General features: G+C 50.1%; 1 protein-coding gene across 1 annotated transcript in view; it reads right to left on the bottom strand.

Moving 5' to 3' along the window:
• LOC144758378 (uncharacterized) overlaps nt 1-21,373 on the bottom strand; it is a 687,536-nt gene that overhangs the window by 472,742 nt on the left and 193,421 nt on the right. Inside the window, 1 exon segment of the mRNA XM_078646424.1 lies at nt 8,015-8,408. Coding sequence (XP_078502550.1) covers nt 8,015-8,408 — 394 coding nt within the window.

Here is a 21,373-nt window from a genome sequence, read left to right as displayed (position 1 = left end):
CATGAAAATCTAATTACTTGTTGACGCAAAATTACCTTTGACTTGTATATGTAGGATTATAAAATTGTGATGAATTGTAATTCAAATTAAATGCACAGATAAGATTATATCAAAATGCTGAACGTACTCAATTGAATTTTCGTAGTGCATGTTGGAGTCCTGGTCACTTGTAAGGGCCAGGCCTAATACAAACGAGATAAACAATAAGCACAAATACGTAAGGGGAAAAGAAGGCAAGGTGAGAGATTCAGGGGGGGATCGAGTAGGGCAAATAGACAGATAATGAAGGTGGGAGAGAGGAGTGGAGGGGAGGGTGAGAGTCACAGCATGGGGAGAAGAGGGGAAGGGTGACGGGGACACAAACCGGTAGACGAGTCAAGGCAACGTCCAAAGTCCAGTAAGCTGTGAACCCAGTGGAAGTGGTATCCCTTTCCTATCTCTATTGCAAGAGGCTCCCTTTATGCAGTGGACTCTCTCAGAGAGGTCTCTGAGACTCCAAGGCCTACATACTTGATCCTTCCCCAAAAAGGGGAGAGGGGGTGCTTTGGCAAGGGGTGCCATACCATACCTCAAGTGTGAGTGGCTCCCTTGGCGCAGTGGACTCACTCAGCGGGTTCGCTGAGACTCCGGAGTATAAATAGTGGATCTTTCCCCAACAAGGGGAGAAGGAGTGCTTAGTCATAGGGCACAAAGGACAGGGGTTAGGCAGAGTAGCAGGCAAGGGGAGAGATTCAGGGGAGAGAGGATAAGAGCTAGGGAAGAGACAATAAGGAGAGACGAAAAGAAGTCTGCCTAAAGACCGACTGGGTAAGTGACGACCAAGGAGAGAATCCACGGCCCATCTCCCCTATAGCTAAACCAAGTAGCTCCATCAGGCATCAGACAAAATAGTTCAGTCTCAAAACATTGAGAGAGGAGGGAGGGAGAGCCATAAATAGAGGGAGGATGCGGTAGGAGACAATAGGAGAGACACAAGGAAGTGCAACAATGTGGTTCAACAATATACTAAAAGAAAATCAACAAGTAAACATTAAATAAAACAATCAGCAATACAATTAGGGGAGGAGTGAAAGGCGAGAGAAAGTAGTGGGGGTAGGGGACGAGAGGAGTGAGGATAAGGGAAGAGACAACCATAGAGGCGAAAGGAAGTCTGTCTAAGTGTGGCTCACTGGTTAGAGCAGGCAGACCCGGACGCTGAGATCAGGCCCGGGACCAAGGTTCAATTACCGACACGGCAGGGTCTTGAGCCCAAAATGTCCACGGACTCGGTAATTCTCGCTTTGGTGCCTACTTGAATCACAGGTTCACACTCTGCAACTCTGGGCAATAGCTTGCTTAATCTCCACAACGGCCCCCCGCGGCGGGATGCCTGGCTTTCACCTTGGGGATACCCAGGGATAACCAGGACGGGTTCCCAATGCAAAGCGCTTTGAGACCTGGCGGTGATATTGCGCTAAATAAAAACCCATCCATCCATCCACCCATCCGTCTAAGGTTCACAGAAAAATAGGGTAGGGAACAAAGGGCAAGGGCATGTGAGAGATGAGGACAGAGGACAGAAGCTGGAAAGAGTAGGAGCGGAGAGGGGGGAAGGTTGCATGAGGTGCATAAGGTTTGAACAGAGGCACGTATCTCCTGCCTGGGGGCTGTATTGTTGTGACCATGTTTAGATAGTGAAAGGTCCTGGGTGGGGGGAAGGGAAATTGAGAGGAGGCGTATTGGGCAAAGGAAGAGAGGTAAATCAGGTCACGTGAGAAGTTAAGGGAGGGCAGTGTGTTGAAGCTGTGGAGGGAGAGACGTGGAAAGGGAGGAGTGGAAGGACGCGGTGTTGGGAAAGGGTAATGGGAGGATTCGGCAGAGGAGAAGAAAAAAGAGAGGGAATGTGGTCACACGATGATATGAGAGAAAGAGGCCAGAGACATGAGCATATGAGTCATGTAAATAGGTACGAAGGAAGCGGTAGTCAGACGGAGTTAGGAGGTAGTAGGAGAGACAGTAGTTGGGAGGTAGAAGGCAAACGTTATCTGACGGTCTTTTCCTCTCCGTCCTCAGCAAGGCACCACTGCAGGCCAGTCCTTCAGTTTCTTCTTGGTCCTTCTAGTCAGGCAGAGGTTCGTTGTGGTAAAACTGGATCTAATTTCTTAGGAGCCTGGCTACTACCTTTATACTCAAGTTCTTTTCTCTTTGCAGGCCAGGGGGCCTGAGCCTGGTTCAACACGGTTTTGGAGCACTCAGTTGACAGGAAGCTGCAGTCTTCTTTCAGGGTGCAGGGCAGGGACATCAGACGCTCCGCAGGAGGTGGAGTCAGCATTGTGGTGGTGGAGCACAACCCTATTCAGAGTCAAGGACTACTCCGCCCACCCATCCTGGTGTAAGTACTCTATTCACCACCTTGGAGCCCCGACCGTCCCCGGGAATTCCCCAGCCCTGCCACTCATACTTACCCAGACAGCAGATAAACATCCTGGCAGAGGCGGGCTGAAATAGTCAGGCGAGCGAATGCTAACTTTCTAAAAGTAGCATTCGCAAACACAGGATATTAAAATAAACCTTGCGAAAGGAAGTATTTTATTATTCTGAGTTTAGGCATACTAAACTCGACGTGCCACCGTGTTCCCTGAGCCTGCCGGCTCTATAGCGTGTAATAATTCCGGCAGATCACTCTGGCCTATGAGAACAGGTAGTCCTTCAATAGTGAAAAACGGAAAATGGCTGTAATTTACTATTAGGACATGCCACACACTTCAGGGCTTGTCCTACCTTATGCTTACAATGCACCCTGCCCGTGGGCCTACCATAAGGGTGACTGATATGAAGTTAAGGGAAGGTTTCGGGACTGGCGAGTGTGTGCACTTGCGCAGTCAGCATGACAGTACGGGACTGTACGCGGGTTCTGCAATGGCAGACCCAAGACACATCTTACGGAGCCGCTTCTGTGGGTTGCGCAACCAGCGCTGCAAGCCCACCAGCAGCATTTGTATTTACAAGCCCTGGCACTCCTGGTGCACGTTACTGGGGACTGACTGTAAACCAAATAAGCCAATCATGGAAATCAATTACGGGTACACTTTACATTGGGAGCACTTGCACTGTGGCACCTAGATACACCGTCAGCATTGGCGTGGTCTACACCAGGACAATGTTCCACCGTAAAGTCCATACCCTGTAGGGAGATGGACCACCTCAACAGTTTTGGGTCCTCACCCCTCATTTGCATCAACCATCTGAGGGGCCTGTGGTCTGTCTGAAGTGAGACCAAAACAAGTAGGGTCTTAGCTTCTTCAATGCCCAGACCACAGCGAAAGCTTCTCGCTCTATCACACTCCACCTCTGTTCCCGTGGAAGTAACCTCCGACTGATGAAGGCTACAGCTTGATCACAGCCCTCCTCAGTCATCTGTGAAAGAACAGCCCCTACCCCATGCTCAGAAGCATCTGTCTGTACTAGGAACTCTTTGGAGAAATCAGGAGCCAGGAGCACAGGCGCATGGCAGTCTTCAGGGTGTCGAATGCTTTCTGACAGGCGTCAGTCCAGATCACTTCCCGGGCTGCTTCTTCGAAGTCAGCTCTGTCAAGGGGGCAACGATGGTGCCATATCCCTTGACAAACCTCCTGTAGTACCCGGTGAGTCCTAGGAAGGCCCTGACCTCTGTTTGGGTCTTGGGGGCTTCCCAAGCTAGGATGGTTTGAATCTTGGGCTGAAGGGGCGCCACCTGGCCGCTCCCAACTTGGTGTCCCAAGTACACCACGGAACCCTGCCCGATCTGACACTTGCTTGCCTTGATCGTGAGGCCTGCCTTGCGCAGCGCTGTCAACACTTCCCAGAGATGTCGCAGGTGTTCTTCCCATGTGCTGCTGAACACCGCGATGTCATCCAGGTAAGCGGCACTGAACTCATCCAGTCCAACCAACACCTGGTTGACAAATCTCTGAAAGGTGGCAGGGGCGTTCTTCATCTCAAATGGCATAACCCGGAACTGGAAATGCACATCGGGGGTTGAGAACGCCGACCCCTCTTTGGCCCCGTCAGTTAAGGCGATCTGCCAGTACCCAGACGTTAAATCAAACGTACTGCGGTACCGGGCAGCCCCCAACCGATCGATGAGCTCGTCAGCTCTGGGGATGGGGTGCGCGTCAGTCTTTGTGACTGAATTGAGCCCTCGATAGTCCACACAGAACCAGAGTTCAGGTGTGGCTCCCGGCATCGCAGCCTTCGGGACCAAGACCACTGGGCTGGCACAGGGACTGCTGGATGACTCAACCACCCCAAGAGCAAGCATCTTCGAGACCTCCTCCTTGATGCAGGCTCTTACCCTGTCAGTTACCCAGTAAGCCTTGTGCTTTACAGGTAAACTGTCTCCCGTGTCCACATCATGGACGCACCATTCTGTGATACCCGGAACCAGGGAGAACAGATCAGGAAAGTGCCACAGCAATTGGCGGCAGTCATTCCGTTGTTCAGGGGTCAGTGTGGGTGAGAGGTTAACTCCATCCACTGACCCATAGTTCTCTGAGGCTACCAAGAGGTCAGGAAGAGGCTCGGTCTCCTCCTCCATCCCGTTATCGATTGCCAACAGCATGCCCACTTCGGACCTCTCCAAGTAGGGCTTAAGGCGGTTAACATGTAGGACTCTCAAAGGGTTCCTGGGAGATTGCAAGTTCACCAGGTAGGTGACAGGACTCTTGCACTCCACAACCTCAAATGGTCCTGTCCCCTTATCCTGAATTGCACAAGGCTCAACTGGGGCCAAGACCCACACCTTTTGTCCAAGCTGAAGCTCTACCAGAGTGGCATTCTGGTCGTAACACCGCTTCATCTCCTCCTGGCTGGCTTCCAGGTTAGCCTCAGCAAGTTGCCTGAATCGCCTGGTCTGGTTTCGGAAGGCCAGCATGTAGCTATATACACTCTGGGGAGGTTTCATGGGAGATTGCTCCCAGCCTTCCCAAACCAGACTCAGTGGTCCTCTGACCGGGTGACCGTACAAAAGCTCAAAGGGACTGAAACCGAGCGACTTCTGTGGCACCTCTCGGTATGCGAAGAGAAGGCATGGCAAGAGTCCCACTTACGCCTCATCGGTCCTTCTAGGCCCATGATCAAGCCTTTTAGAGTTCGGTTGAATCTCTCAACCAACCCGTTTCCTTGGGGATGGTAAGGGGTGGTGAACTTGTAGGTTACACCACACTCTTGCCAAAGGGACTTCATATATTTCGATATGAAATTGGTGCCTCTGTCATACACCACCTCTAGAGGGAATCCCACTCGGGAGAAAATTCCCATCAGTGCTTTTCCCACCACGGGGGCCGTCACTGTCCTCAGATGGATGGCTTCAGGGTACCGGGTGGCATGGTCCACCAAGACCAGGATGAACCTGTTGCCCATGGCTGTCTTGGGGTCCAGAGGCCCCACAATGTCAATTCCCACTCGCTGGAATGGGGTACTGACGACTGGGAATGGCTGGAGGGGAGGCTTGTGCTTCCCTCCACTCTTACCACTTGGCTGGCAAGTCTGGCACGTTCTACAGTGAGCGTCTGAGCTCCTGTGCATTTGGGGCCAATAAAAGTGGGTGACAAGCCTGTCATAGGTCTTGTCCATCCCCAAATGTCCTGCTAACGGAACATCGTGAGCCAGCCCCAGTAGGAAGGCTCTGAACTTCTGGGGTACCACCAGCGCACGGGCTGACCCAGGTTCAGCAACCTTTGGCTCGGAATACAGGAGGTCGTTCTCCCAGTAGACTAAGTGTTTTCCAGACTGAACACCATTGGCTTGGTTTGCAGCCTGCTGCCGCATACCTACGAGAGAAGGACACTCTCTCTGCTCCTTGCAGAATTCCTCCCTGGAGGGACCTCCTTCTTGCTGCCAATGGGTCAGCTCAGGCAGGTCCCCCAGTTCGGCAATCTGTTCCCCGGTAGGCTCCAGGGCATCCCCCTCTTCGGGGCCGGCTGTCCGCGCCCCCTGTGCCTTCTCTCTAAAGCCAGGAAAACAACAGGAGCCAGGCCCTTGGGGACGGGTGAGGAGGCTGAACCTTATTTTACACTACCATACCAAAAATTGCCTCATCACCTACATTTAAATCCACAATCAAGGAAAGTTGAACACGCAACCAGTCGTATTCAACAAGGTATTTTTATTTTTACCAGATTGACTTTTCAATTAATCAAAAATTCAAAAAGACGGATTAAACACAAAAAAAGACACATTCCTACGTGACATATTTACATCATGAGTATCATGTTCTTCCACTATACAAATATATTACTAGTTTTGCTTGAAAAAACTGTCAAAAAACAAAATGAGTGATGATTTTAAAACAAACAGAACATTTCAACCATGTGCAACAAATAACAATACATTTACCACTGTAAAAGGCGATTAAAGCACAAATGAAAAAAGAAAGAGAAAGGTAGAAAAAGAAGCAAAGTTAATTTGAGAGTTTTTGCCGTCAGCAAAAAATGCTGGTATAAGGGAATGGATCACAATAAATCCTTTCTAACAGGCCGACGTGTTTCGATTCCAGTGAGTGATTTCCTGGAATCTCATCAGGGCGCAAACAATTCTGTCTGTGGGAAAAATTAAAAAGCTCCTGAGCCTCTCCTTCAGGCTCCAGGACCTCTTCAACACCCCTACTGGCTGCCATTGACCGAGTGGTCACACATGCCCAGTCGGGTAGACCCACCATCCGCAGATGAGTCGTTTTCTCCACCTTTCCCCAAGGGGAGTTCTCCAAATCGTTCCTTAGCAAACAATCTACAGGCATGGAGATCCTCACAGCGACTTGCAGAGTACCTGAGACCTCCCCCCCACTCAAAAGGAACTTGAGTCACTGGACAGTGGCTCTCTGAGTTGTCAGCATTGAAAACCCTGCAGTAGGCATGGGGTACGACCTGCTCTTGAGACACCAGGTGCTGCCTCACCGCAGTCACACTGGCTCCTGTATCTCGAAGAGCCTCCACTTTCTTACTATTGATGGTCACTATAGCCCATATTTTTTAGTGTTAGTGGGTAGGTAGTTTTCGGGGACCATCTCACTGTCTCCTAGCGAGACTAGGGTCATCGGAACGGGATCCCCACCCCTTTGGATTGCTACTTCCTCCCCAAAATTAACATTAGCCAGTTGCCGGGGTGGAGCACCAGTGGGTGCGGGTTTTCCAAATAGGCGAAACTTTGGATCACTGGCAACGTGACCCAAGTCGCCACACCTAAAACAGGTGATGGGCCCTCTCTGAACAGGTCTACCTGTCGGGGCCCCGGTCTGCTTCGGGGTGGAGGAGGCTGAGAACCTTTCCCTTGGTTCCCTTGGGGATTACTTTGGGGGCCTCTCTGGAACCCTTTCTGTTTTCCCCTGTCCCCCCACTCTTCTGCTTGGGACCCTGCCCACCTTTGGCTGAGTCTCCCAATGGACCCTTGTGGACCCTGGTGCTGAGCCAGCGGTCCGCTTCCTCAGCAAGCTTCCTCGGGTTGGACAGCTTGCTATCGATCAGGTGCTGGCGTAGCTCAGGAAAACAATTACTCGACAAGTGCTCCCACGCCATTAAATCAAGAAGCCCTTGAAAATCAGCTACTTTGCTACCCTTCACCCAACCATCCAGCGCTCTGCAGAAAAAGGTCACATACTCCACATACGTACCCCCAGCAATCTTGGTACAACCCCTAAACCTCTGACGATAAATCTCCAGGGTTAACCCAAACCTGGTTACTAAGGCCTCTTTCATATGTGGTTAGGAATTGCACATTTCGGAGGGAAGATCTAGCAGGGTATCCCGCCCCTCGGTAAGGAACCCTCCCCACAATCCAGCTCCCCAAACCTTGTCAGGGACCCGGTGGGAGGACATGGCTAACTCGTACGCCCGGAACCACTGCCCTATGTCATCCCCCTTAAAGTACTCCTTCACTACATCTTTCAGTACGTAGACCCTTGACTCTACCTGTACCGACGTTGTGCTGCCACCAGGGGGGAGTTGTTCCCAAACTTTGAGCTTTCAGCTCCAACTTCTTTACTCTCATGTCATGGTCTAACTGGAGTTTCTTTCTTCCATTGCCAAACGTTGCCTTTCCATCTCCATCTGTCCGTTCAATTTCACCATTTCCACTTCATGTGCTCTGGCTGCGGCCTTGTCTGCTAGCTCGTCCGACGACAGGACTCCGTTCACCTCGACCAGGCTATCTGGTGGATCCACCACCAGCTGGTTCTCTGGTTCTCTAGATTCCTTCCAGGCCTTCAGCGCCTTGATGAATTGGATTTTCTTGGTGCATCCAGAGTGGGACACTGTGAACTTCTTGCAGTAGCCTTTCAACTGCTCTACTAGGCAGTTTTCGAGTCCTTCCCAGTCGACATCATCTACTCCTGAGATGATAGAGGCTGCTTTGTTGGCGGAGAGTGAGCCAGGCATGACTTCAATGGTTGGAGATTTCTTGACAAGAATTCAAAGACGATAAATCTGTGGCTTCGTTATAGGTCTGCTCTCACTATGTGGTGATCAGGAATTCACTGTACATAAATCATAAATGCAAATTCGAATCACATCCGCTGCGACCAATGTAAGAATCGGGGGTCTCCGGTTGGCACACGTATGCACTTGCAACAAACGGGGACCCTCTCCTCTAGTCAGGGTAAGGGAACTACTCCATCAGAATAACCCATGCTCACCCTCTAGGTTGCGTGGCGAGAGCAGTCAAGGCTAAACTTCAGGGCGATAGTTAGTTAAGCATTTATGATCACATACAGTAAACCCAATGACCCACCACAAACGGACACCAGTCGTAAGTTGTATCAAAAATACATATACTTTATATAAAAGATATGCAGGACTATCACAAGACTATATAACGTTTAACGATTGAGCCAACAGATGTAAATAGGCAAAAGTTCTTAAGTGTTCTTGGTTTAGTAAGGTACGCTGAGTGTAGATCAGTGACGGACGACAGGGAAAACAAACGTTGCGGACCCTGGATCCGATGTGAACTCGGGACTGAGTTCACGTGTACCTTTGGTGGATTGTCCGAGGCGTTTCAGGCTCAACCATTAATGAGGGCGGACCCGGGACGAGGCCGGCGGTTCTCCATAGAAGTATCCGGCTCGGAGCTCCCTCGAGGTGCGAGGCAGGTGAGTGGGGCGGTGGAGGGTTGCGGCGATCCGGGGTCTTGAGCAGCTCACGGGGCGAGGCGCAGTTCAGGCCTGCGGGGCGTACTACTTCTTAGTACGCTGGGTCGTACCTGTTTATCTGTGTGGGGCATCGCATCCTTAAGCAGACAGGTGCAGTACCGGACCTCCGGTCCCTACTGTAAATTGATGTATTGATTAGTGGTTCCATGATTGGACATATGGTCTCCTTGTCAGACCTTAGTACAGTGCACTGAGTAAGCCCAGGGCATGTAAATCCAAATGCCGCTAGTGGGCTTGCAAAAAACACAGTTGATGGACAGAATGTAGAACAATGTCATACATTCACCCCAGTACAAGGATCTGGGCCTAAATCCATCGTTTTTTTCACTCCACACCACCCTGGGTTAGACACTGGCTATATGCAAATCAGCTCTGACCCTTTGCCTCATGGGAAAAGTACAGTCCGAACTGCCAAGCCGTCTTTCCCAGACCGGAATCAAGCATCCAAGAACCGGTTTCTGGCTATCAGCCTTCATTCAGCCTGGATAGCTTGACTCCAGTGGTGTGGAGAGCCTGGGACTCACGTCTGAGCATACCCAGCCCACTCGGGGTGAAAATTACAAAAAACACAGTTGATGGACAGAATGTAGAACAATGTCATACATTCACCCCAGTACAAGGATCTGGGCCTAAATCCATCGTTTTTTTCACTCCACACCACCCTGGGTTAGACACTGGCTATATGCAAATCAGCTCTGACCCTTTGCCTCATGGGAAAAGTACAGTCCGAACTGCCAAGCCCTGTCTTTCCCAGACCGGAATCAAGCATCCAAGGACCGGTTTCTGGCTATCAGCCTTCATTCAGCCTGGATAGCTTGACTCCAGTGGTGTGGAGAGCCTGGGACTCACGTCTGAGCATACCCAGCCCACTCGGGGTGAAAATTACAAAAAACACAGTTGATGGACAGAATGTAGAACAATGTCATACATTCACCCCAGTACAAGGATCTGGGCCTAAATCCATCGTTTTTTTCACTCCACACCACCCTGGGTTAGACACTGGCTATATGCAAATCAGCTCTGACCCTTTGCCTCATGGGAAAAGTACAGTCCGAACTGCCAAGCCCTGTCTTTCCTAGACCGGAATCAAGCATCCAAGGACCGGTTTCTGGCTATCAGCCTTCATTCAGCCTGGATAGCTTGACTCCAGTGGTGTGGAGAGCCTGGGACTCACGTCTGAGCATACCCAGCCCACTCGGGGTGAAAATTACAAAAAACACAGTTGATGGACAGAATGTAGAACAATGTCATACATTCACCCCAGTACAAGGATCTGGGCCTAAATCCATCGTTTTTTTCACTCCACACCACCCTGGGTTAGACACTGGCTATATGCAAATCAGCTCTGACCCTTTGCCTCATGGGAAAAGTACAGTCCGAACTGCCAAGCCCTGTCTTTCCCAGACCGGAATCAAGCATCCAAGGACCGGTTTCTGGCTATCAGCCTTCATTCAGCCTGGATAGCTTGACTCCAGTGGTGTGGAGAGCCTGGGACTCACGTCTGAGCATACCCAGCCCACTCGGGGTGAAAATTACAAAAAACACAGTTGATGGACAGAATGTAGAACAATGTCATACATTCACCCCAGTACAAGGATCTGGGCCTAAATCCATCGTTTTTTTCACTCCACACCACCCTGGGTTAGACACTGGCTATATGCAAATCAGCTCTGACCCTTTGCCTCATGGGAAAAGTACAGTCCGAACTGCCAAGCCCTGTCTTTCCCAGACCGGAATCAAGCATCCAAGGACCGGTTTCTGGCTATCAGCCTTCATTCAGCCTGGATAGCTTGACTCCAGTGGTGTGGCGAGCCTGGGACTCACGTCTGAGCATACCCAGCCCACTCGGGGTGAAAATTACAAAAAACACAGTTGATGGACAGAATGTAGAACAATGTCATACATTCACCCCAGTACAAGGATCTGGGCCTAAATCCATCGTTTTTTTCACTCCACACCACCCTGGGTTAGACACTGGCTATATGCAAATCAGCTCTGACCCTTTGCCTCATGGGAAAAGTACAGTCCGAACTGCCAAGCCCTGTCTTTCCCAGACCGGAATCAAGCATCCAAGGACCGGTTTCTGGCTATCAGCCTTCATTCAGCCTGGATAGCTTGACTCCAGTGGTGTGGCGAGCCTGGGACTCACGTCTGAGCATACCCAGCCCACTCGGGGTGAAAATTACAAAAAACACAGTTGATGGACAGAATGTAGAACAATGTCATACATTCACCCCAGTACAAGGATCTGGGCCTAAATCCATCGTTTTTTTCACTCCACACCACCCTGGGTTAGACACTGGCTATATGCAAATCAGCTCTGACCCTTTGCCTCATGGGAAAAGTACAGTCCGAACTGCCAAGCCCTGTCTTTCCCAGACCGGAATCAAGCATCCAAGGACCGGTTTCTGGCTATCAGCCTTCATTCAGCCTGGATAGCTTGACTCCAGTGGTGTGGAGAGCCTGGGACTCACGTCTGAGCATACCCAGCCCACTCGGGGTGAAAATTACAAAAAACACAGTTGATGGACAGAATGTAGAACAATGTCATACATTCACCCCAGTACAAGGATCTGGGCCTAAATCCATCGTTTTTTTCACTCCACACCACCCTGGGTTAGACACTGGCTATATGCAAATCAGCTCTGACCCTTTGCCTCATGGGAAAAGTACAGTCCGAACTGCCAAGCCCTGTCTTTCCCAGACCGGAATCAAGCATCCAAGGACCGGTTTCTGGCTATCAGCCTTCATTCAGCCTGGATAGCTTGACTCCAGTGGTGTGGAGAGCCTGGGACTCACGTCTGAGCATACCCAGCCCACTCGGGGTGAAAATTACAAAAAACACAGTTGATGGACAGAATGTAGAACAATGTCATACATTCACCCCAGTACAAGGATCTGGGCCTAAATCCATCGTTTTTTTCACTCCACACCACCCTGGGTTAGACACTGGCTATATGCAAATCAGCTCTGACCCTTTGCCTCATGGGAAAAGTACAGTCCGAACTGCCAAGCCCTGTCTTTCCCAGACCGGAATCAAGCATCCAAGGACCGGTTTCTGGCTATCAGCCTTCATTCAGCCTGGATAGCTTGACTCCAGTGGTGTGGAGAGCCTGGGACTCACGTCTGAGCATACCCAGCCCACTCGGGGTGAAAATTACAAAAAACACAGTTGATGGACAGAATGTAGAACAATGTCATACATTCACCCCAGTACAAGGATCTGGGCCTAAATCCATCGTTTTTTTCACTCCACACCACCCTGGGTTAGACACTGGCTATATGCAAATCAGCTCTGACCCTTTGCCTCATGGGAAAAGTACAGTCCGAACTGCCAAGCCCTGTCTTTCCCAGACCGGAATCAAGCATCCAAGGACCGGTTTCTGGCTATCAGCCTTCATTCAGCCTGGATAGCTTGACTCCAGTGGTGTGGCGAGCCTGGGACTCACGTCTGAGCATACCCAGCCCACTCGGGGTGAAAATTACAAAAAACACAGTTGATGGACAGAATGTAGAACAATGTCATACATTCACCCCAGTACAAGGATCTGGGCCTAAATCCATCGTTTTTTTCACTCCACACCACCCTGGGTTAGACACTGGCTATATGCAAATCAGCTCTGACCCTTTGCCTCATGGGAAAAGTACAGTCCGAACTGCCAAGCCCTGTCTTTCCCAGACCGGAATCAAGCATCCAAGGACCGGTTTCTGGCTATCAGCCTTCATTCAGCCTGGATAGCTTGACTCCAGTCGTGTGGCGAGCCTGGGACTCACGTCTGAGCATACCCAGCCCACTCGGGGTGAAAATTACAAAAAACACAGTTGATGGACAGAATGTAGAACAATGTCATACATTCACCCCAGTACAAGGATCTGGGCCTAAATCCATCGTTTTTTTCACTCCACACCACCCTGGGTTAGACACTGGCTATATGCAAATCAGCTCTGACCCTTTGCCTCATGGGAAAAGTACAGTCCGAACTGCCAAGCCCTGTCTTTCCCAGACCAGAATCAAGCATCCAAGGACCGGTTTCTGGCTATCAGCCTTCATTCAGCCTGGATAGCTTGACTCCAGTGGTGTGGAGAGCCTGGGACTCACGTCTGAGCATACCCAGCCCACTCGGGGTGAAAATTACAAAAAACACAGTTGATGGACAGAATGTAGAACAATGTCATACATTCACCCCAGTACAAGGATCTGGGCCTAAATCCATCGTTTTTTTCACTCCACACCACCCTGGGTTAGACACTGGCTATATGCAAATCAGCTCTGACCCTTTGCCTCATGGGAAAAGTACAGTCCGAACTGCCAAGCCCTGTCTTTCCCAGACCGGAATCAAGCATCCAAGGACCGGTTTCTGGCTATCAGCCTTCATTCAGCCTGGATAGCTTGACTCCAGTGGTGTGGAGAGCCTGGGACTCACGTCTGAGCATACCCAGCCCACTCGGGGTGAAAATTACAAAAAACACAGTTGATGGACAGAATGTAGAACAATGTCATACATTCACCCCAGTACAAGGATCTGGGCCTAAATCCATCGTTTTTTTCACTCCACACCACCCTGGGTTAGACACTGGCTATATGCAAATCAGCTCTGACCCTTTGCCTCATGGGAAAAGTACAGTCCGAACTGCCAAGCCCTGTCTTTCCCAGACCGGAATCAAGCATCCAAGGACCGGTTTCTGGCTATCAGCCCTCATTCAGCCTGGATAGCTTGACTCCAGTGGTGTGGAGAGCCTGGGACTCACGTCTGAGCATACCCAGCCCACTCGGGGTGAAAATTACAAAAAACACAGTTGATGGACAGAATGTAGAACAATGTCATACATTCACCCCAGTACAAGGATCTGGGCCTAAATCCATCGTTTTTTTCACTCCACACCACCCTGGGTTAGACACTGGCTATATGCAAATCAGCTCTGACCCTTTGCCTCATGGGAAAAGTACAGTCCGAACTGCCAAGCCCTGTCTTTCCCAGACCGGAATCAAGCATCCAAGGACCGGTTTCTGGCTATCAGCCTTCATTCAGCCTGGATAGCTTGACTCCAGTGGTGTGGAGAGCCTGGGACTCACGTCTGAGCATACCCAGCCCACTCGGGGTGAAAATTACAAAAAACACAGTTGATGGACAGAATGTAGAACAATGTCATACATTCACCCCAGTACAAGGATCTGGGCCTAAATCCATCGTTTTTTTCACTCCACACCACCCTGGGTTAGACACTGGCTATATGCAAATCAGCTCTGACCCTTTGCCTCATGGGAAAAGTACAGTCCGAACTGCCAAGCCCTGTCTTTCCCAGACCGGAATCAAGCATCCAAGGACCGGTTTCTGGCTATCAGCCTTCATTCAGCCTGGATAGCTTGACTCCAGTGGTGTGGCGAGCCTGGGACTCACGTCTGAGCATACCCAGCCCACTCGGGGTGAAAATTACAAAAAACACAGTTGATGGACAGAATGTAGAACAATGTCATACATTCACCCCAGTACAAGGATCTGGGCCTAAATCCATCGTTTTTTTCACTCCACACCACCCTGGGTTAGACACTGGCTATATGCAAATCAGCTCTGACCCTTTGCCTCATGGGAAAAGTACAGTCCGAACTGCCAAGCCCTGTCTTTCCCAGACCGGAATCAAGCATCCAAGGACCGGTTTCTGGCTATCAGCCTTCATTCAGCCTGGATAGCTTGACTCCAGTGGTGTGGCGAGCCTGGGACTCACGTCTGAGCATACCCAGCCCACTCGGGGTGAAAATTACAAAAAACACAGTTGATGGACAGAATGTAGAACAATGTCATACATTCACCCCAGTACAAGGATCTGGGCCTAAATCCATCGTTTTTTTCACTCCACACCACCCTGGGTTAGACACTGGCTATATGCAAATCAGCTCTGACCCTTTGCCTCATGGGAAAAGTACAGTCCGAACTGCCAAGCCCTGTCTTTCCCAGACCGGAATCAAGCATCCAAGGACCGGTTTCTGGCTATCAGCCTTCATTCAGCCTGGATAGCTTGACTCCAGTGGTGTGGAGAGCCTGGGACTCACGTCTGAGCATACCCAGCCCACTCGGGGTGAAAATTACAAAAAACACAGTTGATGGACAGAATGTAGAACAATGTCATACATTCACCCCAGTACAAGGATCTGGGCCTAAATCCATCGTTTTTTTCACTCCACACCACCCTGGGTTAGACACTGGCTATATGCAAATCAGCTCTGACCCTTTGCCTCATGGGAAAAGTACAGTCCGAACTGCCAAGCCCTGTCTTTCCCAGACCGGAATCAAGCATCCAAGGACCGGTTTCTGGCTATCAGCCTTCATTCAGCCTGGATAGCTTGACTCCAGTGGTGTGGAGAGCCTGGGACTCACGTCTGAGCATACCCAGCCCACTCGGGGTGAAAATTACAAAAAACACAGTTGATGGACAGAATGTAGAACAATGTCATACATTCACCCCAGTACAAGGATCTGGGCCTAAATCCATCGTTTTTTTCACTCCACACCACCCTGGGTTAGACACTGGCTATATGCAAATCAGCTCTGACCCTTTGCCTCATGGGAAAAGTACAGTCCGAACTGCCAAGCCATGTCTTTCCCAGACCGGAATCAAGCATCCAAGGACCGGTTTCTGGCTATCAGCCTTCATTCAGCCTGGATAGCTTGACTCCAGTGGTGTGGAGAGCCTGGGACTCACGTCTGAGCATACCCAGCCCACTCGGGGTGAAAATTACAAAAAACACAGTTGATGGACAGAATGTAGAACAATGTCATACATTCACCCCAGTACAAGGATCTGGGCCTAAATCCATCGTTTTTTTCACTCCACACCACCCTGGGTTAGACACTGGCTATATGCAAATCAGCTCTGACCCTTTGCCTCATGGGAAAAGTACAGTCCGAACTGCCAAGCCCTGTCTTTCCCAGACCGGAATCAAGCATCCAAGGACCGGTTTCTGGCTATCAGCCTTCATTCAGCCTGGATAGCTTGACTCCAGTGGTGTGGAGAGCCTGGGACTCACGTCTGAGCATACCCAGCCCACTCGGGGTGAAAATTACAAAAAACACAGGTGATGGACAGAATGTAGAACAATGTCATACATTCACCCCAGTACAAGGATCTGGGCCTAAATCCATCGTTTTTTTCACTCCACACCACCCTGGGTTAGACACTGGCTATATGCAAATCAGCTCTGACCCTTTGCCTCATGGGAAAAGTACAGTCCGAACTGCCAAGCCCTGTCTTTCCCAGACCGGAATCAAGCATCCAAGGACCGGTTTCTGGCTATCAGCCTTCATTCAGCCTGGATAGCTTGACTCCAGTGGTGTGGAGAGCCTGGGACTCACGTCTGAGCATACCCAGCCCACTCGGGGTGAAAATTACAAAAAACACAGTTGATGGACAGAATGTAGAACAATGTCATACATTCACCCCAGTACAAGGATCTGGGCCTAAATCCATCGTTTTTTTCACTCCACACCACCCTGGGTTAGACACTGGCTATATGCAAATCAGCTCTGACCCTTTGCCTCATGGGAAAAGTACAGTCCGAACTGCCAAGCCCTGTCTTTCCCAGACCGGAATCAAGCATCCAAGGACTGGTTTCTGGCTATCAGCCTTCATTCAGCCTGGATAGCTTGACTCCAGTGGTGTGGAGAGCCTGGGACTCACGTCTGAGCATACCCAGCCCACTCGGGGTGAAAATTACAAAAAACACAGTTGATGGACAGAATGTAGAACAATGTCATACATTCACCCCAGTACAAGGATCTGGGCCTAAATCCATCGTTTTTTTCACTCCACACCACCCTGAGTTAGACACTGGCTATATGCAAATCAGCTCTGACCCTTTGCCTCATGGGAAAAGTACAGTCCGAACTGCCAAGCCCTGTCTTTCCCAGACCGGAATCAAGCATCCAAGGACCGGTTTCTGGCTATCAGCCTTCATTCAGCCTGGATAGCTTGACTCCAGTGGTGTGGAGAGCCTGGGACTCACGTCTGAGCATACCCAGCCCACTCGGGGTGAAAATTACAAAAAACACAGTTGATGGACAGAATGTAGAACAATGTCATACATTCACCCCAGTACAAGGATCTGGGCCTAAATCCATCGTTTTTTTCACTCCACACCACCCTGGGTTAGACACTGGCTATATGCAAATCAGCTCTGACCCTTTGCCTCATGGGAAAAGTACAGTCCGAACTGCCAAGCCCTGTCTTTCCCAGACCGGAATCAAGCATCCAAGGACCGGTTTCTGGCTATCAGCCTTCATTCAGCCTGGATAGCTTGACTCCAGTGGTGTGGAGAGCCTGGGACTCACGTCTGAGCATACCTAGCCCACTCGGGGTGAAAATTACAAAAAACACAGTTGATGGACAGAATGTAGAACAATGTCATACATTCACCCCAGTACAAGGATCTGGGCCTAAATCCATCGTTTTTTTCACTCCACACCACCCTGGGTTAGACACTGGCTATATGCAAATCAGCTCTGACCCTTTGCCTCATGGGAAAAGTACAGTCCGAACTGCCAAGCCCTGTCTTTCCCAGACCGGAATCAAGCATCCAAGGACCGGTTTCTGGCTATCAGCCTTCATTCAGCCTGGATAGCTTGACTCCAGTGGTGTGGAGAGCCTGGGACTCACGTCTGAGCATACCCAGCCCACTCGGGGTGAAAATTACAAAAAACACAGTTGATGGACAGAATGTAGAACAATGTCATACATTCACCCCAGTACAAGGATCTGGGCCTAAATCCATCATTTTTTTCACTCCACACCACCCTGGGTTAGACACTGGCTATATGCAAATCAGCTCTGACCCTTTGCCTCATGGGAAAAGTACAGTCCGAACTGCCAAGCCCTGTCTTTCCCAGACCGGAATCAAGCATCCAAGGACCGGTTTCTGGCTATCAGCCTTCATTCAGCCTGGATAGCTTGACTCCAGTGGTGTGGAGAGCCTGGGACTCACGTCTGAGCATACCCAGCCCACTCGGGGTGAAAATTACAAAAAACACAGTTGATGGACAGAATGTAGAACAATGTCATACATTCACCCCAGTACAAGGATCTGGGCCTAAATCCATCGTTTTTTTCACTCCACACCACCCTGGGTTAGACACTGGCTATATGCAAATCAGCTCTGACCCTTTGCCTCATGGGAAAAGTACAGTCCGAACTGCCAAGCCCTGTCTTTCCCAGACCGGAATCAAGCATCCAAGGACCGGTTTCTGGCTATCAGCCTTCATTCAGCCTGGATAGCTTGACTCCAGTGGTGTGGAGAGCCTGGGACTCACGTCTGAGCATACCCAGCCCACTCGGGGTGAAAATTACAAAAAACACAGTTGATGGACAGAATGTAGAACAATGTCATACATTCACCCCAGTACAAGGATCTGGGCCTAAATCCATCGTTTTTTTCACTCCACACCACCCTGGGTTAGACACTGGCTATATGCAAATCAGCTCTGACCCTTTGCCTCATGGGAAAAGTACAGTCCGAACTGCCAAGCCCTGTCTTTCCCAGACCGGAATCAAGCATCCAAGGACCGGTTTCTGGCTATCAGCCTTCATTCAGCCTGGATAGCTTGACTCCAGTGGTGTGGAGAGCCTGGGACTCACGTCTGAGCATACCCAGCCCACTCGGGGTGAAAATTACAAAAAACACAGTTGATGGACAGAATGTAGAACAATGTCATACATTCACCCCAGTACAAGGATCTGGGCCTAAATCCATCGTTTTTTTCACTCCACACCACCCTGGGTTAGACACTGGCTATATGCAAATCAGCTCTGACCCTTTGCCTCATGGGAAAAGTACAGTCCGAACTGCCAAGCCCTGTCTTTCCCAGACCGGAATCAAGCATCCAAGGACCGGTTTCTGGCTATCAGCCTTCATTCAGCCTGGATAGCTTGACTCCAGTGGTGTGGAGAGCCTGGGACTCACGTCTGAGCATACCCAGCCCACTCGGGGTGAAAATTACAAAAAACACAGTTGATGGACAGAATGTAGAACAATGTCATACATTCACCCCAGTACAAGGATCTGGGCCTAAATCCATCGTTTTTTTCACTCCACACCACCCTGGGTTAGACACTGGCTATATGCAAATCAGCTCTGACCCTTTGCTTCATGGGAAAAGTACAGTCCGAACTGCCAAGCCCTGTCTTTCCCAGACCGGAATCAAGCATCCAAGGACCGGTTTCTGGCTATCAGCCTTCATTCAGCCTGGATAGCTTGACTCCAGTGGTGTGGAGAGCCTGGGACTCACGTCTGAGCATACCCAGCCCACTCGGGGTGAAAAATACAAAAAACACAGTTGATGGACAGAATGTAGAACAATGTCATACATTCACCCCAGTACAAGGATCTGGGCCTAAATCCATCGTTTTTTTCACTCCACACCACCCTGGGTTAGACACTGGCTATATGCAAATCAGCTCTGACCCTTTGCCTCATGGGAAAAGTACAGTCCGAACTGCCAAGCCCTGTCTTTCCCAGACCGGAATCAAGCATCCAAGGACCGGTTTCTGGCTATCAGCCTTCATTCAGCCTGGATAGCTTGACTCCAGTGGTGTGGAGAGCCTGGGACTCACGTCTGAGCATACCCAGCCCACTCGGGGTGAAAATTACAAAAAACACAGTTGATGGACAGAATGTAGAACAATGTCATACATTCACCCCAGTACAAGGATCTGGGCCTAAATCCATCGTTTTTTTCACTCCACACCACCCTGGGTTAGACACTGGCTATATGCAAATCAGCTCTGACCCTTTGCCTCATGGGAAAAGTACAGTCCGAACTGCCAAGCCCTGTCTTTCCCAGACCGGAATCAAGCATCCAAGGACCGGTTTCTGGCTATCAGCCTTCATTCAGCCTGGATAGCTTGACTCCAGTGGTGTGGAGAGCCTGGGACTCACGTCTGAGCATACCCAGCCCACTCGGGGTGAAAATTACAAAAAACACAGTTGATGGACAGAATGTAGAACAATGTCATACATTCACCCCAGTACAAGGATCTGGGCCTAAATCCATCGTTTTTTTCACTCCACACCACCCTGGGTTAGACACTGGCTATATGCAAATCAGCTCTGACCCTTTGCCTCATGGGAAAAGTACAGTCCGAACTGCCAAGCCCTGTCTTTCCCAGACCGGAATCAAGCATCCAAGGACCGGTTTCTGGCTATCAGCCTTCATTCAGCCTGGATAGCTTGACTCCAGTGGTGTGGAGAGCCTGGGACTCACGTCTGAGCATACCCAGCCCACTCGGGGTGAAAATTACAAAAAACACAGTTGATGGACAGAATGTAGAACAATGTCATACATTCACCCCAGTACAAGGATCTGGGCCTAAATCCATCGTTTTTTTCACTCCACACCACCCTGGGTTAGACACTGGCTATATGCAAATCAGCTCTGACCCTTTGCCTCATGGGAAAAGTACAGTCCGAACTGCCAAGCCCTGTCTTTCCCAGACCGGAATCAAGCATCCAAGGACCGCTTTCTGGCTATCAGCCTTCATTCAGCCTGGATAGCTTGACTCCAGTGGTGTGGAGAGCCTGGGACTCACGTCTGAGCATACCCAGCCCACTCGGGGTGAAAATTACAAAAAACACAGTTGATGGACAGAATGTAGAACAATGTCATACATTCACCCCAGTACAAGGATCTGGGCCTAAATCCATCGTTTTTTTCACTCCACACCACCCTGGGTTAGACACTGGCTATATGCAAATCAGCTCTGACCCTTTGCCTCATGGGAAAAGTACAGTCCGAACTGCCAAGCCCTGTCTTTCCCAGACCGGAATCAAGCATCCAAGGACCGGTTTCTGGCTATCAGCCTTCATTCAGCCTGGATAGCTTGACTCCAGTGGTGTGGAGAGCCTGGGACTCACGTCTGAGCATACCCAGCCCACTCGGGGTGAAAATTACAAAAAACACAGTTGATGGACAGAATGTAGAACAATGACATACATTCACCCCAGTACAAGGATCTGGGCCTAAATCCATCGTTTTTTTCACTCCACACCACCCTGGGTTAGACACTGGCTATATGCAAATCAGCTCTGACCCTTTGCCTCATGGGAAAAGTACAGTCCGAACTGCCAAGCCCTGTCTTTCCCAGACCGGAATCAAGCATCCAAGGACCGGTTTCTGGCTATCAGCCTTCATTCAGCCTGGATAGCTTGACTCCAGTGGTGTGGAGAGC

The sequence above is a fragment of the Lissotriton helveticus genome, chromosome 1_1 (genome assembly GCF_964261635.1).
Source record: "Lissotriton helveticus chromosome 1_1, aLisHel1.1, whole genome shotgun sequence".
Taxonomy (NCBI): Eukaryota; Metazoa; Chordata; class Amphibia; order Caudata; family Salamandridae; genus Lissotriton; species Lissotriton helveticus.
This window is presented reverse-complemented; position numbering and strand designations above follow the sequence as displayed.